General features: G+C 41.1%; 1 protein-coding gene across 5 annotated transcripts in view; it reads right to left on the bottom strand.

Annotated features, from left to right (window-relative positions):
* Positions 1 to 24679, bottom strand: part of zgc:110789 (Xan_ur_permease domain-containing protein) — a 185044-nt gene that overhangs the window by 48733 nt on the left and 111632 nt on the right. For all 5 annotated transcript variants that reach the window (XR_005635637.1, XR_005635636.1, XM_039769943.1 and 2 more), the window contains one exon: positions 10118 to 10277. Coding sequence is in view for 3 of the 5 variants with exons in the window: in XM_039769943.1 (XP_039625877.1) it covers positions 10118 to 10277 (160 nt within the window). In the remaining 2 variants the exon portion in view is untranslated. The remainder of the gene's footprint in view (positions 1 to 10117; positions 10278 to 24679) is intronic.

Below are 24679 nucleotides of genomic sequence, written 5' to 3'. Positions count from 1 at the left end.
CCCATAATCAGATGTGTCAGTAGGATCTACAATAGGTAAATCAGGGTCAAATAAAACCAAGGCTAGACTGTCAATCAGTGTCTGTTTCATTTAAATAAAGCTGTGCAGAGCTTCCTCAGACCAGGAGAATTCCATATCTTGGCCATGGCAGGCACATAGGGGTTCTACAATGGTGTCAACATTTTATATTAAACTTATAATACCAAGGTACAAGTCCAAGGAATGCATGCAACTTCTAAACATCAGGTGGAGCTGGAAGACACAGAAGACCAGCAAGTTGCTCTTGATCAGGCTGTTTCACGGGAGCGCTAACATTATGACCCACAAAATGAAGACTGCCCTGATTGAAATGACTTTTTGAAATGATAATTTAACTGCAATTCTGCATCTTTTATGCATTTGTGCTACAAGTGTCCGATCATGGTGAGCTTGTGTTTATCCCCACAAAATAATATCATTTAAGTAGTTAGCAACCCCTGCAAGTTCGTAGCGAGCATCTTTAGGAAAAGCAGATGGACCTGAACAACCCTTAATGAGTAATAAAGACAGTCAGATCAAGGCTGTCTTCATGAAATTAAAACACTGCACTTTCACAATAGTAGACAACACTAAAGCTCCTGTCAGCAATGATAGTATTCCTTCAATGTGAGGAAGAGGAAAGTGGTCTGAAATTATACTTTTATTAGGCTCTCACAAGTAAACGCACATGCAAATACAACCGGTCCTCGTTTGGACAACCACAATGGACGAGACCCAAGGAGAGGTATCAACATTTTCAATAATACCTGCTTGAAGAAGGCGATTTAGCTCTGCAATAACATCATGCTGAACTGACATAGGTAAATTACGTAATTTTTGTCATACTGAAGTAACACGGTCTAATACTTTATCTTTGTGTATAAAGCCTTTTGCACATCCTAGGGTATGAGGAGGTAAAGGAGCTATAGAAAGGCTCATCACAGGAGTTTGTGGTAGCACATGGTAAGACATTACTGCTGTTAAAGCACAAATGTAGACCCTTTGATAAATCCATGCCCACAGCAAAGCAGTGTCAGACTTCACTATGAACACTAATGTAAAGCATTTAACATCATCTTTGAACACAGTACGAGGTAAGCAGCCAAGCACAGGTAGTGGAGAATGTGAATGTTACTAACTTAACAGATTTGGCAGTAAAGTTTCTCCTTGAAAGTTTGAATCGTATATATATTTAGGCAAAATGGATACTGATGATACAGAAGTCACAGTTAGATCCACAAGTGCAGTAGCAGTTGTAGTTTTCATTGTGACACTGCAATGGATTTTCTCAGATGCTGAATGGTCATTTAAGCAAAGGATCTGAAGTTCAGGTAAGGCAACTTCCTGCACAGAGCATTTTTGCAAACAACCACAAACCCATGCAAAATTACCAGTCTTTTGGCAGTTTTTACATTTAACAGAAGCAGCAGGACAGTTTTTATCATTCACAAGATGTTTATCAGATTCATAGTGATAATAAGCCGGAACAGTGGCAGCAGGAGGCACAGCAGCTTTAGGCTGAGAAGTGGCAGGGGGCTTGCAAGGAGGTCTGCAGTGGCAGCGACAGTGACCACGGGCAGACACAGGTCTAGTATGTAAAGTTTGTACTGGAACTGGTCTATCTCACAAAATAAACTTTGTCTGCTCATCAGCAGCTTCAATTTGCATAGCAGTCATAATAGCTTTATCCAAAGTTAAGTCAGCTTCTAAAAGTAATCATTAAGATATGTGATGACTAGCAACATGTTCCATCAACTGATCTTGTAACATTTCATCCAATTTAGTGTCAAACTTACATTTAACTGCTAAGTTTCATAGTGATGCAACATACTGTGAATTGACCAACCTTAGCACGTTTTCTAAAAGCATGACACTAAGCAACAACATTTCTCCATGCAGCAAAGTGAGCTCGTAAAGCCATAATGGCTTCCTCCATTGACATATTTTGCTTTGGAAGCATGTAAAACAGTTTCTGACCTTCTGTTCCCAGTCAATGAAGGAGAAGTGCCTTTTTTGCATGCTACTGGACACTCATCTCCTGATGCACCAACAACTAGCATGTAGTTATTGAATATTTTTAGCCACATTTTGATGGGTATAGCAGGGGAACTTGGACATGGCATTAATGGCAAAGGAAAAAGAGTATCAGCAACAGTTATTGTAGACCTGCAGAAACAAGTAAATAACTCGTCGCCAATTTGTTAAGTTGACAGGAGGTAAAAAGACTCACTGTCTAAGGATTAAAGGTTTAATCCCACAATAGGAAGCAACTAGTAATACAAACACTTTCTATTTCTCTTTCATTATTTCCTTTTTCTTTCTACCTTCTCTAATCCCACTTAGTAGCACAAGTACAGAACACAACAGTGGCTTTTTGCTTTTTTTCATATTAGAAAATGTTTGGATCCTTTTAGCTAATGACGGCAAACTGCTCAATTTTTATTACAATTTCTTACAGCTTAATCTTTACCAGAACAGTAGCTATTTAAAACCTACAATCTTAAAAAAAATGTTTTATCACATTGATTGCAAATTATAAGTATCATTATTCTATTATGTAGCTGTTTGCCTACTGTTGCCCACAGTTACTCCAATATCATGTTTATTTTAGGCATTTATTCACATAACTCCACAGTCGATTTATGAAAGCAAATTTGTGATGTGTGGGTCTCAGACTTGCACAAATGAAGAGGTGAGTTCAGGTTTCCAAGAAAATCACTTTCATTTTTTTCAAGACAGGAACAAAATTAAGCATTTAATCAAATGGGAGCTGTCACATTAGCACTCAAACACACAGTGACACTGACAGTCGTCCAGAATGAGTTCCTTTCTTTGGATTAAAAGAACAGATAGCCTACTTTGTCAAGCAGGTCAATTCTGGAGGAATGACCAGTTATAGTGGACAAATAATTCCTACCTGATTTAATAGAGTTTTCAGAGCACAACACAGTTGGGGGGTTGTCAAGCGCCTTTTTTGGGGGGAAGGGGGTACGGGGAGTGCCAGGGTCTCAAAATATAAAAGTCTAATTCTTTACATAAAAGCTCATCAAGTTAAGAGAATATCATGTCCAATGAAGACAAATAGAACCACCTGCAAGCCAGCTCATTTGTACTATTGACCACATGCTTTTATAGATCAGACATCAATAAAATTAGGCACATACAAAGACCTCGAAAGTGGAAGTTGCTCAAGTGAAGTTAACAAGACACACAGGAATCAGGATGGCATTCATAATGAAGTTAAATAATTTATTCCAGGTTAGCCAATACAGTTCTACAGAACAGGAGCGCACATAGAGTGGATTCAGAAAGTATTTAGACCCCATCACTTTCTGCACACTTTATTGTGTTATAGATTTAATTATAAATGGATACATTTGCCATTTATGTCCATCAGTCTACATTCAACTAGTAACATGCTTCAGAAGGGTTTGCAAATGCCTTTGTAAATTAATATATTCTGATTAATTTTGGCATTTACTAATTTATGTGGCACTGATGTTATAATTTTTGAATATTAATTTTTAGCATTGATTTTAAGCAGTATTTATTTTTTAGTTACTGAACAGAACTTACTGGTAAATAAATGTAGTACTTGCACATGGTAAGGTGGTCTAAGATAATTATATCATTCTTAATAAAGAATGATATAATGGTGAAATATCTTCTGTGATGTGAAAGAGTGGTAATTAAATGAGAGTTTCCAGGAGTGAATGAGGTAGCACATCTCTTAAAACATGTGGCACACACGGTCTTTGATACAGAAGAGTCTGGGATTTACACTGTACTAGCTGGAATTCTGATGTTTATTGCACTTATCATTTTACATACCATAATCTTGTTTACTCTGTTATAAAAATAAATGGTGCAATATAAAATAAAGATTTTCTAACAAGCTTTGCCGACATCAGAAATGCATGTATAGTGAGAACAAGTAAACTCCACACAGGAAGTGACAGGCCAGGCCAGGAATTGAATACAGAATGCTAGAACTTTGAAACTTATCACTGCACCACCATAGGAAATACTCATTCTGCTGGAGCTTACATAGCAAGTATTCAATGATTTGTTATGTGGATACTTTTTTTTACTATTGTAGACTTTCTCATCATCTTTTCACCTGAAATGGGAAATGTGTTTGAATCTATTTATTTCTACAAAAGCAGCATCAAAAGGTAGAGCAGTACTGTACTTATCCTTACAGCCTAAGAGGATGGTAACTACAAAATCATAATCTTACCAAAGCAGCTTTATAAACCATAAACACACTAATTTAATGTATATCCCTAAAAAAATGTATTAATGTACAAAATGGCTTGCAATGGAAATATAATAATCATACTTAAACAATGACCCATTATTCCTGTGTACTATGTCCATGGCACTGTATGCAAAAAATGCAACATCACCATCCCCTCAATGGATGTCATCATTGAGTTTATCAAAGGAAAAAAGCAACATAGAGAACTTTTTAGCAAGCTAGGGGCAAATGTAGAGGTGGTCATCAATCAGTTCATTTGTGGTAGTAATCAATAGAGAATGATTATTTGCTAAATTTTAATGTCAGTTTTAATGTAAGCCCACTTGGGAAATATATATATTTTGATATTGAATTAAATCAGTCTTTATAAATGTTTTTAACACCTAGAATTGCAGTCATGTTGTTTGTTTAATTTTATTTTGCTTGGTCTGTATCTCCTATACTACTCTAGTTAGAGGAACATTGTTATCATTATTATTATTGTTGCTGTTGTATTTGTTTTAGTTGTTTACTGAAAAATGAAACACTACACATATATGTGAATATGATTTGTACTGACAGAACATTCTTATTGTCTAAACAACATGGAGAAGCAATTAAAAAAGGAACATAAAATGCTAAGTTATGTTGTATAAAATGGCTGAATATAAATCGAGGGATGCACAGACTATACTGTGTAATGCACTAGTGAGACCACTTTTGGAGTATTGTGTGCAGTTCTGGTCACAATTCTACATGAAAAACATAGTAGAACATGAAGGTATGCAAAGGAGAGAGGAGAACAACCATTTGCATATCAGAACTTAAGGACATGTCGTACTCTGACAGACTTAGAGAATTATACCTGTTTAGTCTTGGGCAGAGGAGGCTGTGTGAAGACCTAATCCAGATCTTTAACAATTCCCAAGGTATCAATAAAGCAGATACAGCCAACTTCTTTTGGTGAATTGTGTACTCAAAGACACCAGGGGAAATTAAGAGGATGGACATTTACGACTGAAGCCAGAAAGCACTTGGTTATGTAGTACATTGTGGGAATCTGGAACAAACTACCGAGTTAAGTAATTGAAGCAGAAACCTTGACAACATTTAAGAAGTATTTAGTTGAAATATGGGAACATGATAGCTATTAGCTAAACAAACATGCTTGTTGGACTGAATAGTCTCCTCTTTTTTGTCAAATATGTTCAAGAAAAAAAGAATTTACATTGATCATTACTACAAATAGCACAAATATTCCCTAAGAATTAAAAGTAAAAAAAAAAGAAAAAGAAAACTAAATTAGCCTACAATGCTTTTCAGCATGTTTATTATCTCTGTTCAGTTACATTTGAAAACTAGGTTACTCAAATGTTTCAGATGTTTTTTTACAGTCCTCTACTTCTGAATTTTTTCTACACCTTTGACCAGTTTTTAAACTAAAGCAATGAGTGTTGTAAATGGTAGTCTGCTGAATTACATTATTTACAGCATTTATAGTCTATGGCCTTTACCCTTCCTTTGGTAAAGTGAGGTCTGCAGTTGATTAGCACCTTATTGAGCTGGGAAGACTAGGAAGGAGATGTGCGCAGCTCATTTGACCGAATGACTATTGGTTTATATTCTTGTTTTTAGCCTTGTTTTTAATCACCAGGTTTTTCAATGTTTTACATATTATTTATTTATGGGGGAAGCACAGCACTATTTATTTGAACACTGTTTTGATTGTTTTTAATAAAAGCACTAAACACTTTTGCACCTTCCCTTTGTTTCATGTGGTGTCCTGATCTGTACAGCTCATCCCAGCCATGACTATCGACAATGTCAGGTTGAAGAGGCTCCACAAATGAGGAGAGGGAGCATGGAGCCAGACCCGCACCATCACACTCCCATGTTTACGATAAGTTACTGCCTATGGTCAATGCAGTAATGAGTAAATAGGTTCATGTGCTTCCATCCAAAGTTTGCTTTCTCTCTCTCTCTAGGAGTGTTTATCTTTACTCAGCCCCTCCAAAGGTGCTTTTTCACTGAGAAGAGATAAGAGATGACCTTAGCACTTCCAGCAGATGAGTCAGCCTCCCTTTCGATCCTTTTTAACTGATTTCACCAACAACAAAATAATGCAGACAACATCAAGCTACTTTTATTGTCATATTGCAAATAAGAGATATGCAGTAGAAAAAAATAATTCAAGAAACAGGTTCTTAAAGAACTTGTAATGAAGGGATCATCAATTAGCTGTCCACAGGTCATGTCCAGACCACATGCAAGCTTTCTGTAGCCCCATGACTTCATCTAAGACATTTTTAAGTTACTGTGTATTAAAATGATATAGAATGTATAAAAGTCAGACATCTACATCTATGGTGTTATCACTTTTTCCAGAAGGAGATGTTTCATCTCACAGGGCACTCTGGATATCATTGAGAGGAGTTGCAGCGCACAGCCTGATGGCAACTCTGGACTAACTGGGAACTGAGAAGGATGGCTGCAAGGGCTCTGAGGGCAGATAAGGAGGTGTTTGTTAGAAGAATCTGTGATCAAGTGACACATCATCTATGGTCTAGTGACCCACATCCTGCTTACAGAGGAACTGAAGCATTACGCAAATCCAAATCTGTTCCTTGGAGAGTCGCAGTCAGAGCAGCTGATGGAACAGTGTTTATAGATGACACTGGAGTTGTGACCCACTGGGCTGACTACTTTGAGCAGCTTTTTAAAGCTGATCCTCCAGCTAGGATGTTTGATATCAATGGGTGCACAGTTTTTGAGGCTGATTCTTCAATTAGCTGTGACCCACCCAATCTCACTGAGATTGCATAGGTGGTGAACCAGCTGAAGGTAGGGAGGGCTGCAGGCATCTCTGGTATCCAGGGTGAACTTCTCCAGGCTAGTGGTAAGGATGTCTTTCTGGCACTTCAAGCAATCTTTTCTTCCATTTGGGAGACTAGCATCATCCCAACTGACTGGAAAATGGGACTTGTCATCCCTATCTGGAAAGGGAAGGGTGATTGCCTGAATTGCGGCAACTAGAGGGGGATAACACTGCTTTCAGTACCGGGTAAGGTCCTTGCTAGGGTCATCCTTAATACGATCTGTGATCACTTGCTCACCTACCAATGACCGGAACAGTCTGGTTTTACACCTAAGAAGTCTACCATTGGCAGAGTTTCTTTACAGTCTTTGTCAATTTTCGTCAAGTGTTCGAGCTATCCTGTGGGATATTCTGAGACTTTGCGGGATCCCCTGAAAGTTGCTGAATATCATGTCTGGCCTGTACACTGGTACTGTGAGTGCTGTGCAGAGTGGAGGCAAAACCTGTGTTTTTCCCAGTTGATTCTGGGGTTCGTCAGGGGTGTGTTCTTTCTCCATCTCTGTTCAGTGCTTGCATGGACTGGGTGCAGGACAAGATTGTGGGGTCCAGCGCCTGTGGGACATCTGTTGGTGAAGAAAGATTCACTGATCTTGACTTTGCTGACAATACTGTGATCTTCGCAGAATCAATGGAGGCTCTGACTGTGGCTCTCGAGAGACTAAGCAAGGAGTCTCAGTGTCTGGGCTTGCGATTGTCCTGGATAAAAACCAAGATTCAGGCCTTTAATGACCTCTTTGGCACAACCATCAGCAGTGTGTCTGTCTATAAAGAAGGTGTCAACCTTATTGAAAGGTTTACTTACCTCAGCAGTGACATTCATGTCTCTGGTGACTCTTCCTATGAAGTCAGTAGATGGATTGGGAAAGCATGGGGGGGTTATGAGGTTGCTAGAAAGGGGGTGTGTGACACTTCTGATATCTATTCAAAGTCTTTAGTCTGGTGACCTGAGACAGAGAGTAGACTCCTTTGGTACTGTGTCTCTTCAAAGAATCCTTGGGTACCACTAGTTTGACTTTGTGTCGGATGAGTGGTTGTTCATGGAGTCCCGAATGAGGCACATTACCTGCATTGTGAGGGAGCATCAGTTACCGCACTATATCCATGTGCCGCCATTCCCCAAGGTTGGCTTGCAGGTTCCTCATTGCTGAGGACCCGAGTGTCTGGGCCAGGACTAGGGGACACCCACATAACACCTGGCTGCGGCAGGTAGTGGGTCATTTCTGAAGGACCACATTATGCCTGGAACGTTGCCAACCAGGATCCCGAGCTGTACCAGTGCATGCTCCTCAACCCGACCTGACCTGACCTACAAAACTGTCATCATTGTCAGTCAATTTATTAATAGCTAGGGATATATGATCACACCATGCACCACAAGAATTTGGCTGTTAACTGTCAAGACATGAACACAATGTGCAGAAGCTGCAGCAGTTTCAGAAATTTAATAACTGTATCCATCAGGTTTTCTCTAGTAAGTTCCAATAAAATGGCTATAATGCACTTTTTTAACACTAGAATTACCAGAGCCTATGAAAAAACTCATAGCCCTGTCCCACCTTAAATCGCTTCGCACCTCTCCATCAGCGTCTTTTGTCCTGTAAATGTGTCGATAAGCAACAATCAGCCAACAGCCTACTGTCACATCCCCCCACCACTGCACAGTTTTCTCTGCTCAAGTCTGTTTACCTGCATGTCAGTTGCTTAGAGTTGTATAGAGTGAGAAGTCAAGCAAAATAACACCTTTTTTAAATACTATATCGTTATTTGGAAAACTTGCATTTCATGTGTGTTCCGTGTCTACAATGATCTATGTAAACACATCATTAAAACAAAAAAGTTTTTCATGTTTTAGTAATAATTGACAAAATGTAGACATGAAGTATATAATGTGTGAAGCCTGAATTCCAAATATCAAATAAACTCTTTCACAAAAGGTACAAATATAACAGAACATATGCACTTCTATTCAAGAATATAACTGCAGAAAAATAACCCATGTTAGGGTGCGACATTGAAACGCATTTGCTACGCCCACTTCGGTGGCACAACGGTATCAATTGTTGACTGGTAATTGAAACTTCACAGGTTCAACCACGAACGACTCTGTTTTGAGAAGTGAGCTGCTCTTATTCTTACTATTTTAGAATAAAAACATACATTTGATTCCAGTCTGTAACAGCTGCTGTAAATTCATGATACTTGTAAAGGTTAGCTTTTTTTATTCAGTTTTATTCTCTCAGTCGCGTTCACAATCCCACTTACCCCAACGCCCCCACGCATTTGACACTGCTGTTTTCACATAAAGACGTGCTAGGGAGTTTTAACTAAAGAATATGCAGCCGTCACCAGTCATCGCTGTACTTTGTATATGTACATGGGAAGCTCTGCATTTTACTGTGTGACTTTACGCTGTAGGAAGTAAGTAAATAAATAAAGGTAAATAAGCAAATAACATTCGATCTGGCTCTTATATACAAAGTACAGTGACGGTAGCTCCATTCTTCAGCTATAGAGTCTTCAGTACGCAAACGACTCTCCATGCTAGTCTTTAGATCTGGATGATGCATGTGCCCAAAACATTAACATTTATATGTTACTTACATTAAAGCCAGATCAAATGTTATTTACCTTGAATTATTTACTTACTTCCTACTGCGTAAAGTCACAAGTAGACTGCAGAGCTTCCTGTGTTTGATTGACACGGGCATGCTCAAAAAAATACGTGTAATGCCACAAAAAGTGCCTGCTGACACTTTAGTACGCAAGCAATGGTACGAGAATGCAGCTAGACTTTTTTTGGGGGCACATACACCGTTCATATCTAAACACTAGCATGGAGATGCTACCTTCAAGGTAATTAAAACTATTGGTTTACGAATTAGTCAATATTTCAAATAGAACTTCATTTACAATGGACAAACATAATGCTGTATGTACCATTTTATACATATTACACCATTGTAAATGAATGAAAGAAATCTAACCTCCCGTATCCTTGTTTGCCAGATTTCAATATATTCTGGATCACTGGTATTCACAAGACTTGCATTGCTAGTCCAAGCTGGGCATTTCCATTCAGGCATTGAGAGAACAGCAAGTGTGGGTGTTAAAAAAGCAAATGTACCACCCTGGAGAATAGGTAACCTGTAATTAAAAGGAGCAGACATTTAGAGCAGCAGACAAAGATTTAAATTATTTTAGTTATTAAGTGTTATATTATTAAGTGCTATGCCAGCTAATACTTTAATAAAGAATTTACAACCCACTCATGATAGATTCATACCAGACACATTTGATTTCTTATTTATCATATTTAGATTTTTCTAAATAAAATGTACATTCTTTATTTTCACATATTCATTTTGAATCAAAGTCATAATGGACTAGATCAGAATTTTTATTCTTATTTTTATTTTAAATACTTTCAGCCCAAGTAAGATACTGAACTTTCTTCCTCATTATTCTCAATTTTCATTGTCATTTTTGGAATCAAATTAAAAATATCATGTAGTATTACAGACTATAATGAATCTTCTATTACTTGAAATATGTTTTGCTTTGAAATAAGCTACTGTACTTAAAGCTTGATTTACATGCAAGTAATAATTAATTATAAGCTGCTCTACATTAGGTTAGGTTAATGATTTGCTTCTTATTTGTAAAATCACTGGCAAGTGCAAATGTAGATCAAATGTTAATAATGTTCTGGAATGGTTTCATAACTATTACAGATAATTAAACTTAATGCATGATTAAGCAGTGTGAAGGACTCTGTAGGGAAACCCAAAAGAAAAAAATCACTTATGGAAATTTGGTTATTTACTTTTATTTTTATGTAAATGTTTAAGTGAAAAATTGGAATTACATAATTTAAATCCTTGTAGCTGTCTTTGTGAAGTATGGATTTTTTTCTTATTTCTGTTTGGGTTCTTTGCTGGGTACCCTAGTCCACCCCAAGCCACCTCCCACCAAGGCATCTTTGTATGTATATATAGTGTATACAGCATAGGGTCCAAGGATTTAATCCCGATACCTAATAGCAGTCAAGGTGCCATTGTTTAGCCTGTAGAAATCTGTGTGTTCCTCCATGGATATGCCTCCCCAGACCATCACTGACCCCCCCCACCAAACCAGTCATGCTGAACGATGTTACAGGCAGCATGACATTCTCCACGGCTTCTCCAGGCCCTTTCACATCTGTCACATGTGCTCAGGGTGAACCTGCTCTCATCTATGAAAAGCACAGGGCACCAGTGGTGGACCTGACAATTCTGGAGTTATATGGAAAATGCCAGTCGAGCTCCACGGTGCCAGGCAGTGAGCACAGGGCCCACCAGAGGACATTGGGCCCTCAGGCCACCCTCATGAAGTCTGTTTGGTCAGAGACATTCACACCAGTGTCCTGCTGGAGGTCATTTTGTAGGGCTCTGGTAGTGCTCATCCTGTTCCTCTTTGTCCAAAGGAGCAGATACCGGTCCTGCTGATGGGTTAAGGACCTTGTACAGCCCTGTCCAGCTCTCCTAGTGTAACTGGTTGTCTCCTGGAATCTACTTCATGCCCTTGAGACTGTGCTGGGAGATGCAGCAAACCTTCTGGTAATGGCACATATTGATGTGCCATCCTGGAGAAGTTGGACTACCTGTGAAACCTCTGTAAGGTCCAGGTATCGCCTCATGCTACCAGTAGTGACACTGACTGCAGCCAAATGAAAAACTAGTGAATAAACAGAAAAGATGAGAAGGGAAAAATGTCAGTGGCTTCCACATGTTAAACCATTCCAGTTTTGGGAGTCATCTCATTATTGGCCTTCTAGTGCACCTGTTGCTAATTTCATTATCACTAAAGCAGCTAAAACTGGAGGTAACAACCTCCTCTGCTACTTAATTGACCAGATCAATAGCCCAGAAGTTTCATTGACTTGATGCAATATACTCTGATTAAAAACTGTACCTTTAATTTGTTTGAGCAGTATGTACAGTATATATATATAGCCATGAAAAAAGTTGAAAAAGGTCACAAAAGGCAAGAGAAGGGAGATTCAACACAACTTCTGCTAAACAGCAAACATAGTCTATCCATGGCCAGAGAGAACACTGTCTCACTCAAGGATCTGGATTCATTCCCACTTTTGTAGGTAGCTACCTCAAAGAATTCACCACCAATCACACTCAGGGATAAAAGCAGATGGGGTAGTCATGAGGGAGTAGCTTGGGTGAACTGAATAAATCTTTGTTCATTTGTGCATTTCGGAGACTCTGGGAAAAAGTTACAGAAAAAAGGACTACCATTATCAGAAGTGTCTGCACTGCTTGGACTTTGTGGGTTCTCTGTGTCAAAAGGTTTTTTGTTTTCTTCTTTCATGTTATTTGCATATTGTATATGTTGTTGTGTAGGGGGTGCATTTATGGATCTGTTTTTTGCCACTTATTTTTGTGTAGATTTATAAGATTAATTTAATATAGTTATTTCCACCTTTGCTGATATTAGGTAAATTATATTTTTTAAATCTGACAATATCACAGTAAGGGGTCCGAGGGCAGTTTAGGGTTGACCTGCTATCTGACTCAAATACTCCATCAAAAGCATGCTGACGTATAGTGTTATCGTCCAGGTAAGGGTGAAGCATGCTTTCTTTCTGTCAATAATATTTTCCATTAAAATGGAAGAGGGTATCTTTGTGCTGTAAATAAGCCACTATAATGGCACAAACGAAGCTGACCACTAAGGACATAATGCATCTAATATCACTTTGCTAAAAAATCTACTTCCATTTTCATGGAAAGTACTATAGACAGAGAGAAGGCATGGCAATGGGATCTGCATTATCAGGACTCTTAGCTGAACTGGTTATGCAATGATTTCAAAGCGCAGCTCTAACTGAGTTCAAATTTAAATTCCAGATATGCTACATAGACGATACATTCACCATGTTAAAAAGTAACCAGCTGAATGAATTCTAATACCACATAAACTTAGTATTCCCCGCTATCCAATTCATAATGGAAAAAGAAATGAATGGACGCATCAATTTCCTTGACATTTCTATTGAAAGAGGTAACCACGCCGCTTTCATTACGAGTGTTTATCTCAAGGATTGTTATATGGAAAAATACTGCACTTTTCTAGTAACCACCCTTCATCACATAAATGGAGTTGAGTTAGAACTTTGTTCAAAATGTACCAGAATGGACACAAAAAAGAATGAAAGAATCACCTGTTTCGTCTGTTCACATCAAATAACTACCCAAAAACATTTATTAAACAATGCCTATATAGGAGACTCAGACCTCAGCAAACAGTCGACTCCAATTTGGTCCCCATTGCACTTACCACACCCTCCCTTATCATTGTAGTGTGTCAGAAAGTACAGCATGCATTCTGCCCAGATCTGGGATCAAGACAGTGCACAAACCGGCAAACACTTTACAGACAGTCCTTTTCAATGTCAAAAGTAAAAATTGCACCAGAGAAAAATCAAACACAGTTTACAGCATTCCATGCACTGCATGCCCAGGTATACCTGTACATAGGACAAACATCTAAAACATTCGCAACACGTATACAGGAACATTGCAATGCCGTATGAAGGAAAGATCCATGGTCTCTGATTTACACACATGTTTAACTGGGACACTGTGAAAATAAAATACAGGGGCAATACAAAGAGTGCCAGAGAGCTAGCTTCATTGTGGATCACTAATGAAAACAACAATTAATAGACAAATGGACTTGATCCGAGCATATGAATGCTTAAAAAGAAGAACATCTAAATAATAAAAAGAACTTTATGATCATAACCTTCTGAACTCCACCTTACTAATCCACTTAATCCCCTTACAACCTCCCCCTCCAACCCACACCCTTCACCTGCTATATATTGCCTTTGATTCCTGAATGTATAATCATTTTCTTCTGATGATGACATGTGGCAGGTTGTTGAAAGGTTAGGAATAAAAGCTGCTTTACAATATATAACTAATTTTCTCACTTTGTGAATCTCTAACTACAAATATGCAAACCATATCACAGACCTTCTTCCACCCGACTTCCACTGCTGACTGGAGGGAGGCGGCCCCTTTTATAGGAACCCGGATGGGCTCCAGCTGCTTCCCGGCAATCTCCCGCGGACACACCCCCGGCTGCCGGCTGCGCACCCCGAAGCTGTCCGGGTGTCCCCTGTAGTCTTCCCCGGGATAATAAGGCACTGGGACGCCGCCTGGCGGTCCCTACAGGGCTGGGCTTCCAAGCCCTTTACCCGAGGCCCCCAACATAACCAGGACGGACGCCCCCTCGCGGTCTGGAGGAGGCACAAGCCCTCCTCTCGTCCCCCTGGGCGTCCCGGCCGGGCTCCGGCCCCAGCCGGGGACCACAGTGCCCCACCGCTAGCGAGGACACGTGGGTCCGAACGGCACTTCCCGAAAGGGCAGCACGTCCCCAGAGAGGGTCCTACTATGTCCCCAGGGTCCAACACGGCACCCTGGGACATCTCCGTTCGGCACCACCTCCGATGCAAACGTGCCCCTCTGGTCTGCACCGCTCTCGTCCCCGCCGTCCCCACTGGCTGGGTCACCTTTGGCCTCCCGGCGTGGAGCCCTCTCGCGGAGCAGCCCGTTCCAGGAGTGCAGGTCCTACACGACTTCGGCTCCAGCGCTCGTCAGGGCGTCGGGCCTGTGGAAAAAAGAAAAGGAGGGCCAGAAGCACTGCCAGGACGCTCACCCCGAGCGTCCTGTCGGTCTCTGTACCGGCAGTGCTCTTACCCCCTCCGACAGCCCCTGACTTGCCTGCTTGAGTCCTCCGCCACAGGTTCCATGCCCGTCCTCCCGCTGTCCGCGGGACCGCTCTCGCAGGCAGCTCGCCCAGCCACCCAGGGAATTCCCTCTGCCCCCGCAGAAGATGGCCTTTCTCCGGGCGCTCACCCCCAGCGAGACGCCCCTTCCTATCGGAGGTCCCGGCATTCACCCCTCGGTTCCTCCTTCTTCTCTTGGATGCCTTGACAGTCTGGGTCTGAGAATGGCAACAGCTCAAATACAGCCCCGTCTGCGTCCCTGCAGAGCGACAGGAGACTGCCGCGGGCTTGGAGCGCAGGGCGCTAGGACCCAGGGCACTCATCAGCCCCTGTTCTGCCAGCGCCTGTGTGCTCGCTCTCCTCGCCCAATCGGCCGTCTGCACCGCCGCATCCGCTGTGGGGGGATCGCTTACTTGAAGTTGGTCCTCCTTAAATAAGTCGCGACCATGTTCGGCGGATCCCCCTTTATGCTTTACGGGGACGATACTACTCACCTTCCCCGTGGTGTCCCGATTGCCAAAGGCTCCAGCAACGCGCCGATCCTCTGTCAAACGCGGCGTCTCTCCCAACGCGACCGCCTTTTCCCTCAGCTGCTCCAAACGGAGCACGAGATCACCCAGCACCTGCTCCAAGGACGACTCGGCAGGCCAAAGAGATTCCTTCGGCTCACGCCGAGCCGCTGGTGGAAACAATGAGACAGACGCTGGTGAACTTACCTGTCCATCAGCTCCACTCAACGCCTGCCTCCTGTGGGCCACTCCCTCTGGCCCAATCGGGTCCCTTCTAGGCACGAGACTGGCGTTCCTTGGTCCCACCTCCATCCAATCATTGGCGGGCACACAAGACACACCAGCCAATCCCGTGCCTGTCAGCGGCGGGACATCCGCCCGCGCCATCTTGTCTCCCCTGCTCTGGGTGCGGTGGACGTGCCTCCTCGCCGCTTCGCAGCTGCGGCGATTCTTCGAGCCGCAGCGGCTTCGATTTTGCAGCCTCCTCTGCTGCTCCCATCGCGCTGCCGACAGCCTGTGGCCCGGCGTGCTCCTGCCACAGATGCGGATCCAGATCGTCCCTCCCTGTAAGGAAAAGGTAAGCGCGACCCCAAAGGGCCGATTGCCGCAGGGCAGGGCACTCACCTCTCGGTTCCCGTCACTCCAAGGCCCCTACCTCGGTGTGGCCTTCGGTGTCGCAATGCCGGCCTGGCTGTCCTTCCCGACAGCGCGACCCTCGTAGGCCGCTGCGCTCTGGCGACGTCCGTTCTTCCTCCGCACCCGGGGATGGCCATTCTGCTTTCCGGCTCCTGCGGCCAGTGTGTGGGGTCCGCTGCTGCACCAGGCCGTTCACAGACTTTTGTTTGAACAAAGCAGGTCCCCGTCTTGTACCAGACGGCACATCCGCACGACTACGCCACTGTGAACGCTTAGGGTTTGCTCGCACCCTTGCACCCTCAGACACCACGTCAGACACCAGGTAAAAGTCAAATAATGATATTTATTATATCAATAATGTGCACAAAGCACCCTCTCCACAATTCCCAATAAACAAACAATACACCAATAACCAAATCCTCCAATCTCCCAGACGCTTAGCCACCCTGCCTCCCAACTCAGCTCATTGTCTGGGAGTTCTCATTATCCTTTTATACTCCCTGACCCGTAGGTGTTCCTGCCCAACAGTCCACAAGTCCTTATTCCTTCCGGGTCAGGGTAAATAGTCCTTTTCTCACCCCGGAAGCCCGTCACTCTTCCTATGACGAACTTCCGGGTCATAGGGAACGAAGAACTCTTCGGTCCTCCCTGCAGCTCCCTCTCGTGGCCCCCATGGCATCCAGTAGGGCGGTGCATAAAAACTCCATTGTCCATGATGCCCTGCTGGTCTTCTGGGGACCTCCATGCTGCAAGGAGGGCTCCACCTGGCGGCTTGGGGGTATTGGCCAGGATAAACAGCCGGCCATCCTCCACAATATATATAGCCTCAGGGATATAGCCTCAGGGATGACTCCAAACACCAGGTAAAAGTCACCAAGCACCTTCCACACTACTCATAAACAATAATCAAACACTAACCACTCCTCCTCGCCCAGACACTTTGCTCCTCTCCCACCCAGCACAGCTCAGCTTCTGGACTGAGGCATCATCCTTTTATAGCCCCTGACCCGGAGGTGTTCCTGTCCCAACAGTCCACAGTTCCTTATTCCTTCCGGTTCAGGGCAATCAGTTCTTTACTTCAACCCGGGAGCACGACATTTCTTCCCGTCACGTGACCGTGATGTACTCCTGGGTCATACGGCATCACAGAGCCCAAAAGCCCCCCCACAGCGACTCCTGGTGGTCCCCAAGGTATCCAACAGGGCTGTGTATAAACACTACAAAGTCCATAAGGCCCTGCTGGACCTCGGGGCACGATCCTGCTGTCGGGAGAGCTTCTCCTGGCGGCCTGGGGGTGAGGACCGGCATGGGAAGCTGGCAGTCCTCCGCAATATATATATATATATATATATATATATATATATATATATATATATATATATATATACTAGCTGTGTAAGCCCGTGCACAGTGTCCTAGAAATTATTCAAATCGTCAGAAAAAAAAATGGAAATGTAGAGATGTCAGGTAATTGAAAGGAACTACTCTGGGCATCTATCTCCTAGGAAGTTTCATTCGACATGCTCGCATCATTTGTGCATTAGCAGCTAAGCGACTGTCTTTCTTCAGAGGCTTCGTTTTACCAACGTGCTCACCTCGCTTTTGTATTAGCGGTGGGAGGAAGAGTAAAAGGGATGTACTTGCCATATTTCTGTAATAGCTGATAAGCAAGTAACTCTCTCTTCGGATGTTTCATTTGGCCAGCATGCTGGCCTCGCTTGCATATCCTTGGATATATTAGTATATATCTATACTAATAAAAGGCAAAGCCCTCAATGACTGACTGACTCACTCGCTCACTCACTGACTCATCACTAATTCTCTAACTTCCTGTGTAGGTAGAAGGTTGAAATTTGGCAGGCTTATTCCTTACAACTTACTTACAAAAGTTAAGCAAGTTTCATTTCGAAATTCTACACGCAACGTTCATTACAGTCGACAACGTCCGCCATGTTGAATTTCTTATTTATGGCCCCATCTTCACGAAATTTGGTAGGTGGCTTCCCTGTGCTAACCAAAACTGATGTACGTACTTATTTCTGTGGTATGACGCCATTGACGGCCGCCATATTGAACTTTCCAACTAGAACCTACTTTTGTCCATATATACGGCCATAGCCTGCAGCTCAGTCAACGTGTGAGGCGGAGTTGCGTCCCGCATCATCACGCCTCCCACATAATTGAGTGCCTGCCCATATAAGGTAAATATTCGTGGGTGAAGGACTGTGCTTATGCAAACGAATAGGAAAGCAGGGTGTAAAGCTTAACTTTAAATTAGGTTCATAGACACATTGCCGCTGGCGTTTGTCATGCCTAAGACGAATACGATATTTGTGAGATACAACTTTTAAGTGCCGGGTCTGAGCTAACATTAAATCAAGCCGTGGACATCGTGAGATCTCAGTAGATAGCACAAGCACAGCTGAGAAGCTTCAATGCATGTACTCCGAGCGGCTCACATGAACTACTGCGGAAACCCCCTGACGCTGAACAAGCCTTTGTACACATATCAATAGGAAAGCAAAGTGTAAAGCTTAAGTTTAAATTACGTTCATAGACACCCTGCGACTAAATATTCGCAGGCAAATCCACAATTTAATACCGGGAATGCCTGTTAAACATCTTAGATTCACGAGTACCGATTTGGGTAGAGATCACTTCGATGAATTAAACCTGTTCAAAAAACGCATTACACAATCGAGAAGGCAGCAAAATAATATGAAGCGAGTTACGCATACAAGCATATTCATTAGTGCAGGTACTTTGGAAACAAAGCACGATGTAAACTTAAAGTTTAAATTAAGTTCATAGACAGGTTGCCGCTGGCGTTTGTCATGCCCACGATGAATACGATATTCGCGAGATACAAGTTTAATGAGAAGACACAGGGTGTAAATGAGACTTTTGATCACTTTGTAACAGAGTTAAAATTGCTGTAACGGAGTTTTGCTGCTAAAGGACTGTGCTTATGCAAACGAATAGCAAAATAGAGTGTAAAGCTTAACTTTATATTAGGTTCATAGAACCGCTATTGCTGGCGTTTGTCATGGCTAAAACGAATATGATATTCATGAGATACAACTTTTAAGGGCCAGGTCTGAGCTAACATTAAATAAAGCCATGGACATTGCTAGATCGCACGAGATAGCACAAGCACAGCTGAGAAGCTTCGATGCATGTACTCCGAGCGGCTCACGTGAACTGACTTTGCAGGACTGGGAAAGGTTAAGTTAAGTTCATAGACACGCTACCGCTAAATATTGGCAGGCAAATCCACAACTTAATACCGGGAATGCCTGTTAAACATCTTAGATTAACGAGTACCGATTTGGGTAGTGAACACTTCAATGAATGAAACCTGTTATCTTTATAACGATTGACAAACACGGAATATAACTTGAACACAACACATCCTCCAAATACGAACCTGATTGAAAGAAATAATGATAATCAAATCCTTGATGACAGCAACACTCATAACAGTGACAAAACTATTACATTGACAATCATGTTACGTTATTTTTAAAATGTTTCCTTTTCTTTTTCATAACTTCTTTAACACACTACTTCTCCGCTGCGAAGCGCATTTTAAAAATAACGTAAGATGATTGTTAATGTAATTGTTTTGTCATTGATATTGAGTGTTGTCATATCTATCTATATATATATATATATATATATAGCAAAATACCTGTGATTGGCAGCGGAGAAGTAAAAAGAAAAGGAAACATTTTAATAATAACGTAACATGATTGACAATGTAATTGTTTTGTCATTGTCATGAGTGTTGCTGGCATATATATATATATATATATATATATATATATATATATACACACACACACTGACACATATACAAACATATATATATATATATATACATCTATACACATATATATACACAGTTATATATATATATACATATACACACATACATATATATACATACTGTATATACACATATACATATCTACATAAATACTGTATATACACATATATATACAAATCTACATATATATATATCCACATATATATATATTAGGGGTGGGACTCGATTAAAAAAATTAATCCAATTAATTAGAGGATTAATCGTATGTAATCGCACACGTAAATTTGCCCCAAATCGCAAATGTTTTTTTTTTTTAATTTAAAAGTGTTTTAGTGGGCGACAGAATCAAATAATAGACATGTACATGAATATTGTAAACTGAAGCTGTTTTAATTTCTGAAAAAAAGCCTTTAAACTGCATTTGAATTCAAAACAGAAACAAAAATATCATCCCTGGTTAAAATTGGGCAGACTTAAAAATAAAGTGGTAGTTTAAGTACTTTAAGTAGATTTTCAGAATAGTATTGTCTTTAAATAATAATAACCAAAATTTCAACATAAAGTACAGTTTTTCTTCTTAAAAAAATAAGTCAGAAACATAAAAGGTAATTTGACCAACTTAATCTTTAAACTCTGAGTAACCTTAGCCAAAATTATTTTGTACATTAGGCTAAAACAGTGTGATCATTGAACATTTTGTAATTAGATGTAATCAGAATTACTAACGGTCACGGAAGTCCAATGATCCCCAGTAAGAGCCACAAAGTCTGCTTTCTGTAATGCATCTAATTTTGCTTGCTTTTCAGTGTGCACAAAACCATGCTTTTATCAAGGCGTTCGGGAAGTCGAAATGATCAGTCGTAGGAACGCGCTTTATTCCGACTCTAACATTTTTGTAGCTGTGATGTGTGCATCAGTGTAATGGATGTACCAGGAAATCATGCATTGACAAAAGTTCCCGTTTGCTTGGAATTGAAAGTGTGATTAAATGCGTTATTTTTGACGCGTTATGGAGGACATGCATCGAAGCTTCTCAGCTGTGCTTGTGCTAATAAAGGGAAACATTTTAAAAATAACGTAACATGATTCTGCGTTAACCGAATATTTTTCATACGTCCCAAACCAAGAAGATGCGAAGGTAAAATGAATCGGATAGCGCGCGTACATACTCAGTGCATCCCTCTCGAATCGAACCTCGAATGTCGCATTAGAGGCTTAAGACTCTACAATTGCGCCACAGCGTGTGGCTTGTCTATGCGAGAGTATGTACTGTAGATCGGGATTTATATATACATTTAAATATATACCCGCGTATCGCAGTGGAGAAGTAGAAGTTATGACAAAGAAAAGGGAACATTTTAAAAATAACGTAACATGACTGTCAATATACAGTATTTGTTTTGTGAGTGTTACTGAGTGTTGCTGTCATCAAGGATTTGATTATCATTATTTCTTTCAATCAGGTTTGTATTTGTAGGATGTGTTGTGTTCAAGTTACATTCCGTGTTTGTCAATCGTTGTAAAGATGACAGGTTTCATTCATCGATTCGTTTCTTACTGCATCAATAAACAGCTCGACTTCTTCTTTATCCGAGACCTGACACACTGCATGCACGGGTTTTTTTTTTACACTGTCTTCCTTTAACGGGACATTGACTTTTCCACCGTGTGCTTTGTTTCCACAGTAGCAGCATTTATGAATATGCCTGTATGTATCAGACGCTTCATATTTTTTGCTGCCTTTTCAATTGTGTAATTCGGTTTTGTTCAGCTCTTTGGAACTGTTGCCTTTTATCTGTGCACTGCGTCAGTTCACGTGAGCCGCTCGGTGTACATGCAGCGAAGTTCCCCAGTTGTGCTGGTGCCATCTCGTGCTATGTCCATGGCTGTATTTAATGTTACCTTAGTCCTGACACTTAAAACTTTCTCTCGCAGTTTCGCTGAGTTTGTGTCAAACACCACCCTGACCATCTCATCTTCCTCTGCATAAGCACAGTCCTTAACCCGTGAATATTTAGTGGGAGTTTGCTATTGGATTGCCGCTGACGAACGGCCTTATATGGGCAGGCACTAAATTACAAACGCCAGCGGCAGCCTGTCTATGAACTTAATTTAAAGTGTAGGGTTACATCGTGCTTTGTTTCCGAAGTAGCAGAACTCATCAATATAGTTGTATATGTCACTCGCTCGCTTCTTATTGTTTCGCTGCCTTCTCAATTATATAATGCATGTTTTCTTCAGCGCTTTTTGGAGGTCTTCCTGATTTTCTACGTACTGCGTGATTACGTGGGAGGCGTGATGATGTCACACGAACCTCCGCCCCCATGGCGTTCAAGCTCATCTCCATTACAGTAAATGGAGAAAAACAGCTTCCAGTTATGACCATTACGCGTAGAATTTCGATATAAAACCTGCCCAACTTTTGTAAGGAAGCTGTAAGGAATGAACCTGCCAAATTTCAGCCTTCCACCCACACGGGAAGTTGGAGAATTAGTGATGAGTGAGTGAGTGAGTGAGTGAGTGAGTGAGTGAGGGCTTTGCCTTTTATTAGTATAGATATACAGTAAGGTGGGATACATTCCAAGAAATCCCAGAGCTAAACGAAACAGTGTTAAACAAGGTCATTTTAACACATAAATAATGGGGATAGGTGAAACAGGACAGAGAATAAATTTTTTTTGCAACATGTATAATTAAATACTTTTTTTGTTACATTGATTACAAAAAAATAATATTGGTATTATCGATTTTTATTCATAAATCATTCAAGAAAATCAAACATATTGGAGTAGATATGTTCTGCCAAATATGTTGTTAGCTGTTAGCTATTATTTGTTGAGCTGTGCTCCCCTTTGTCTTGTCATTTATTAACACAACTATCAGTCACGTCCCACACTCACAGTGGTGCCATAAATGTCTATGAAACTCACGTAAAGCATGTAGGTCACCTAATAATCAATTAAAATACAATACACCCCATGTGTCTCATGTAGGCACCTCTTTATCTCTTGTTTCGGTCACGTCCAAAGCGTATATTTAAGGTATATACAGTGATCCCTCGCTATATCGCGCTTCGACTTTCGCGGCTTCACTCCATCGCAGATTTTAAATGTAAGTATATCTAAATATATATCACAGATTTTTCGCTGGTTCGCGGATTTCTGGGGACAATAGGTCTTTTAATTTATGGTACATGCTTCCTCAGTTTGTTTGCCCAGTTGATTTCATACAAGGGACACTATTGGCAGATGGCTGAGAAACTACCTAATCAGAGCACGTATTACGTATTAAATAAAACTCCTCAATGATATACGATATGTTTCCCACGTGGTGCTTCACACACTTCAAAGCTCAAACAGCCCGTATTGAGTTTTGATTGTTTGCTTTTCTCTGTCTCTCTCACTCTCTCTGACATTCTCTGCTCCTGACGGAGGGTGTGTGAGCAGAGGGGCCTTTTGCACAGTGGCTGTTTGCTTAGAAGATACGGACGCTCCTGTAAAAAATGCTGAAAGACTACCTTCACATTAATCCCTTTATTGCGGCCGCTTTATCACGGGTGCTTCGTATACTTAAAAGCCCAACAGCCCTATTGATTTTTGATTGTTTACATTTCTCTCTCTTTCTGACATTCTCTGCTCCTGACGCGCTCCTTTGAAGAGGAAGGTATGTTTGCATTCTTTTAATTGTAAGAAAGAACTGCCATCTCTGTCTTGTCATGGAGCACAGTTTAATCTTTTGATTAAAGGGTGTTATTTCAGGTCTAGAGGGCTCTAATAATGTTAAAAAACGTATTTAGAAGGTCGTAAACAGGTTTTCTATGCTCTAACTGCAAAAATATTAGATTTATAAATAAAGAATACTACTTCATGGAAATTCATTTATCTGTCTAGAGCAGATTAATCACTATAAATGAGGGTTTACTGTATAACTGTGCGGGATTACTGTAAACCATTGGGTCTGGTTAGTTGTGGTACGCAGCAATCTGAACCTCTGTCTACGTGCTTCTCTTTGTCTTTGTCTGTATAATATTTACTGTATATATAAAGTCCTCAACAAATTTAAGGGAAATCACACACCGATGAAACACATTGAACGAAATATTCAAGTGGAAAATCTTTACTTTAATCACACAGTTTGTAATGGATCATAACTTATTAGACCCATGGAGATTTTTAAATCCAAACCCAAGAGCATATTCCTTACTGTCTTATCAGTACATCATAGTTATTCAAGAATTGATTATTTTTCAGGGGTCCCTTCAAGAATGTTCTTGGAAACTGTGACATTATTTCATATCTTTCCCACAAAAATAAATTGGAAAACAAGAAAGCATCAGAGCTAATCAGCAAAATTACCAGAATAGACTGGGTTGTGTGGCGCTCCCGATATCTAAGCAATATATGAAGGTCCAGGGGCCTCATGTATAAACGGAGCGTACGCACAGAAATGTTGTGTAAGAACATTTACATGTTCAAATAACGATGTATAAAACCTAAACTTGGCGTAAAGCCACGCATATTTCCACGGTACCTCATACCCTGACGTACGCAAGTTCTCTGCTCGGTTTTGCAGACTGATGGCACCCAGCGTCAAAGCAGTGCTTCTGTTCCTGTGTGGTTATCCTTTCTTTCCTGATGCAGCTTTATAAATACATTGAAATTAACCGCATATTGTTTATTAGTTTAATGCATCTGATTGAAATTAACCAGTAACAATATAATGGTCCACGGAATGGTCAAACTATTCTAAATACCACAACTGCTTTAGTATTGTTACTCTCACTGTA

This window comes from Polypterus senegalus, chromosome 11 (genome assembly GCF_016835505.1).
Source record: "Polypterus senegalus isolate Bchr_013 chromosome 11, ASM1683550v1, whole genome shotgun sequence".
Classification (NCBI taxonomy): domain Eukaryota; kingdom Metazoa; phylum Chordata; class Cladistia; order Polypteriformes; family Polypteridae; genus Polypterus; species Polypterus senegalus.
Note: the sequence above shows the minus strand (reverse complement) of the source record. Positions and strands in the feature narration are given on the sequence as shown.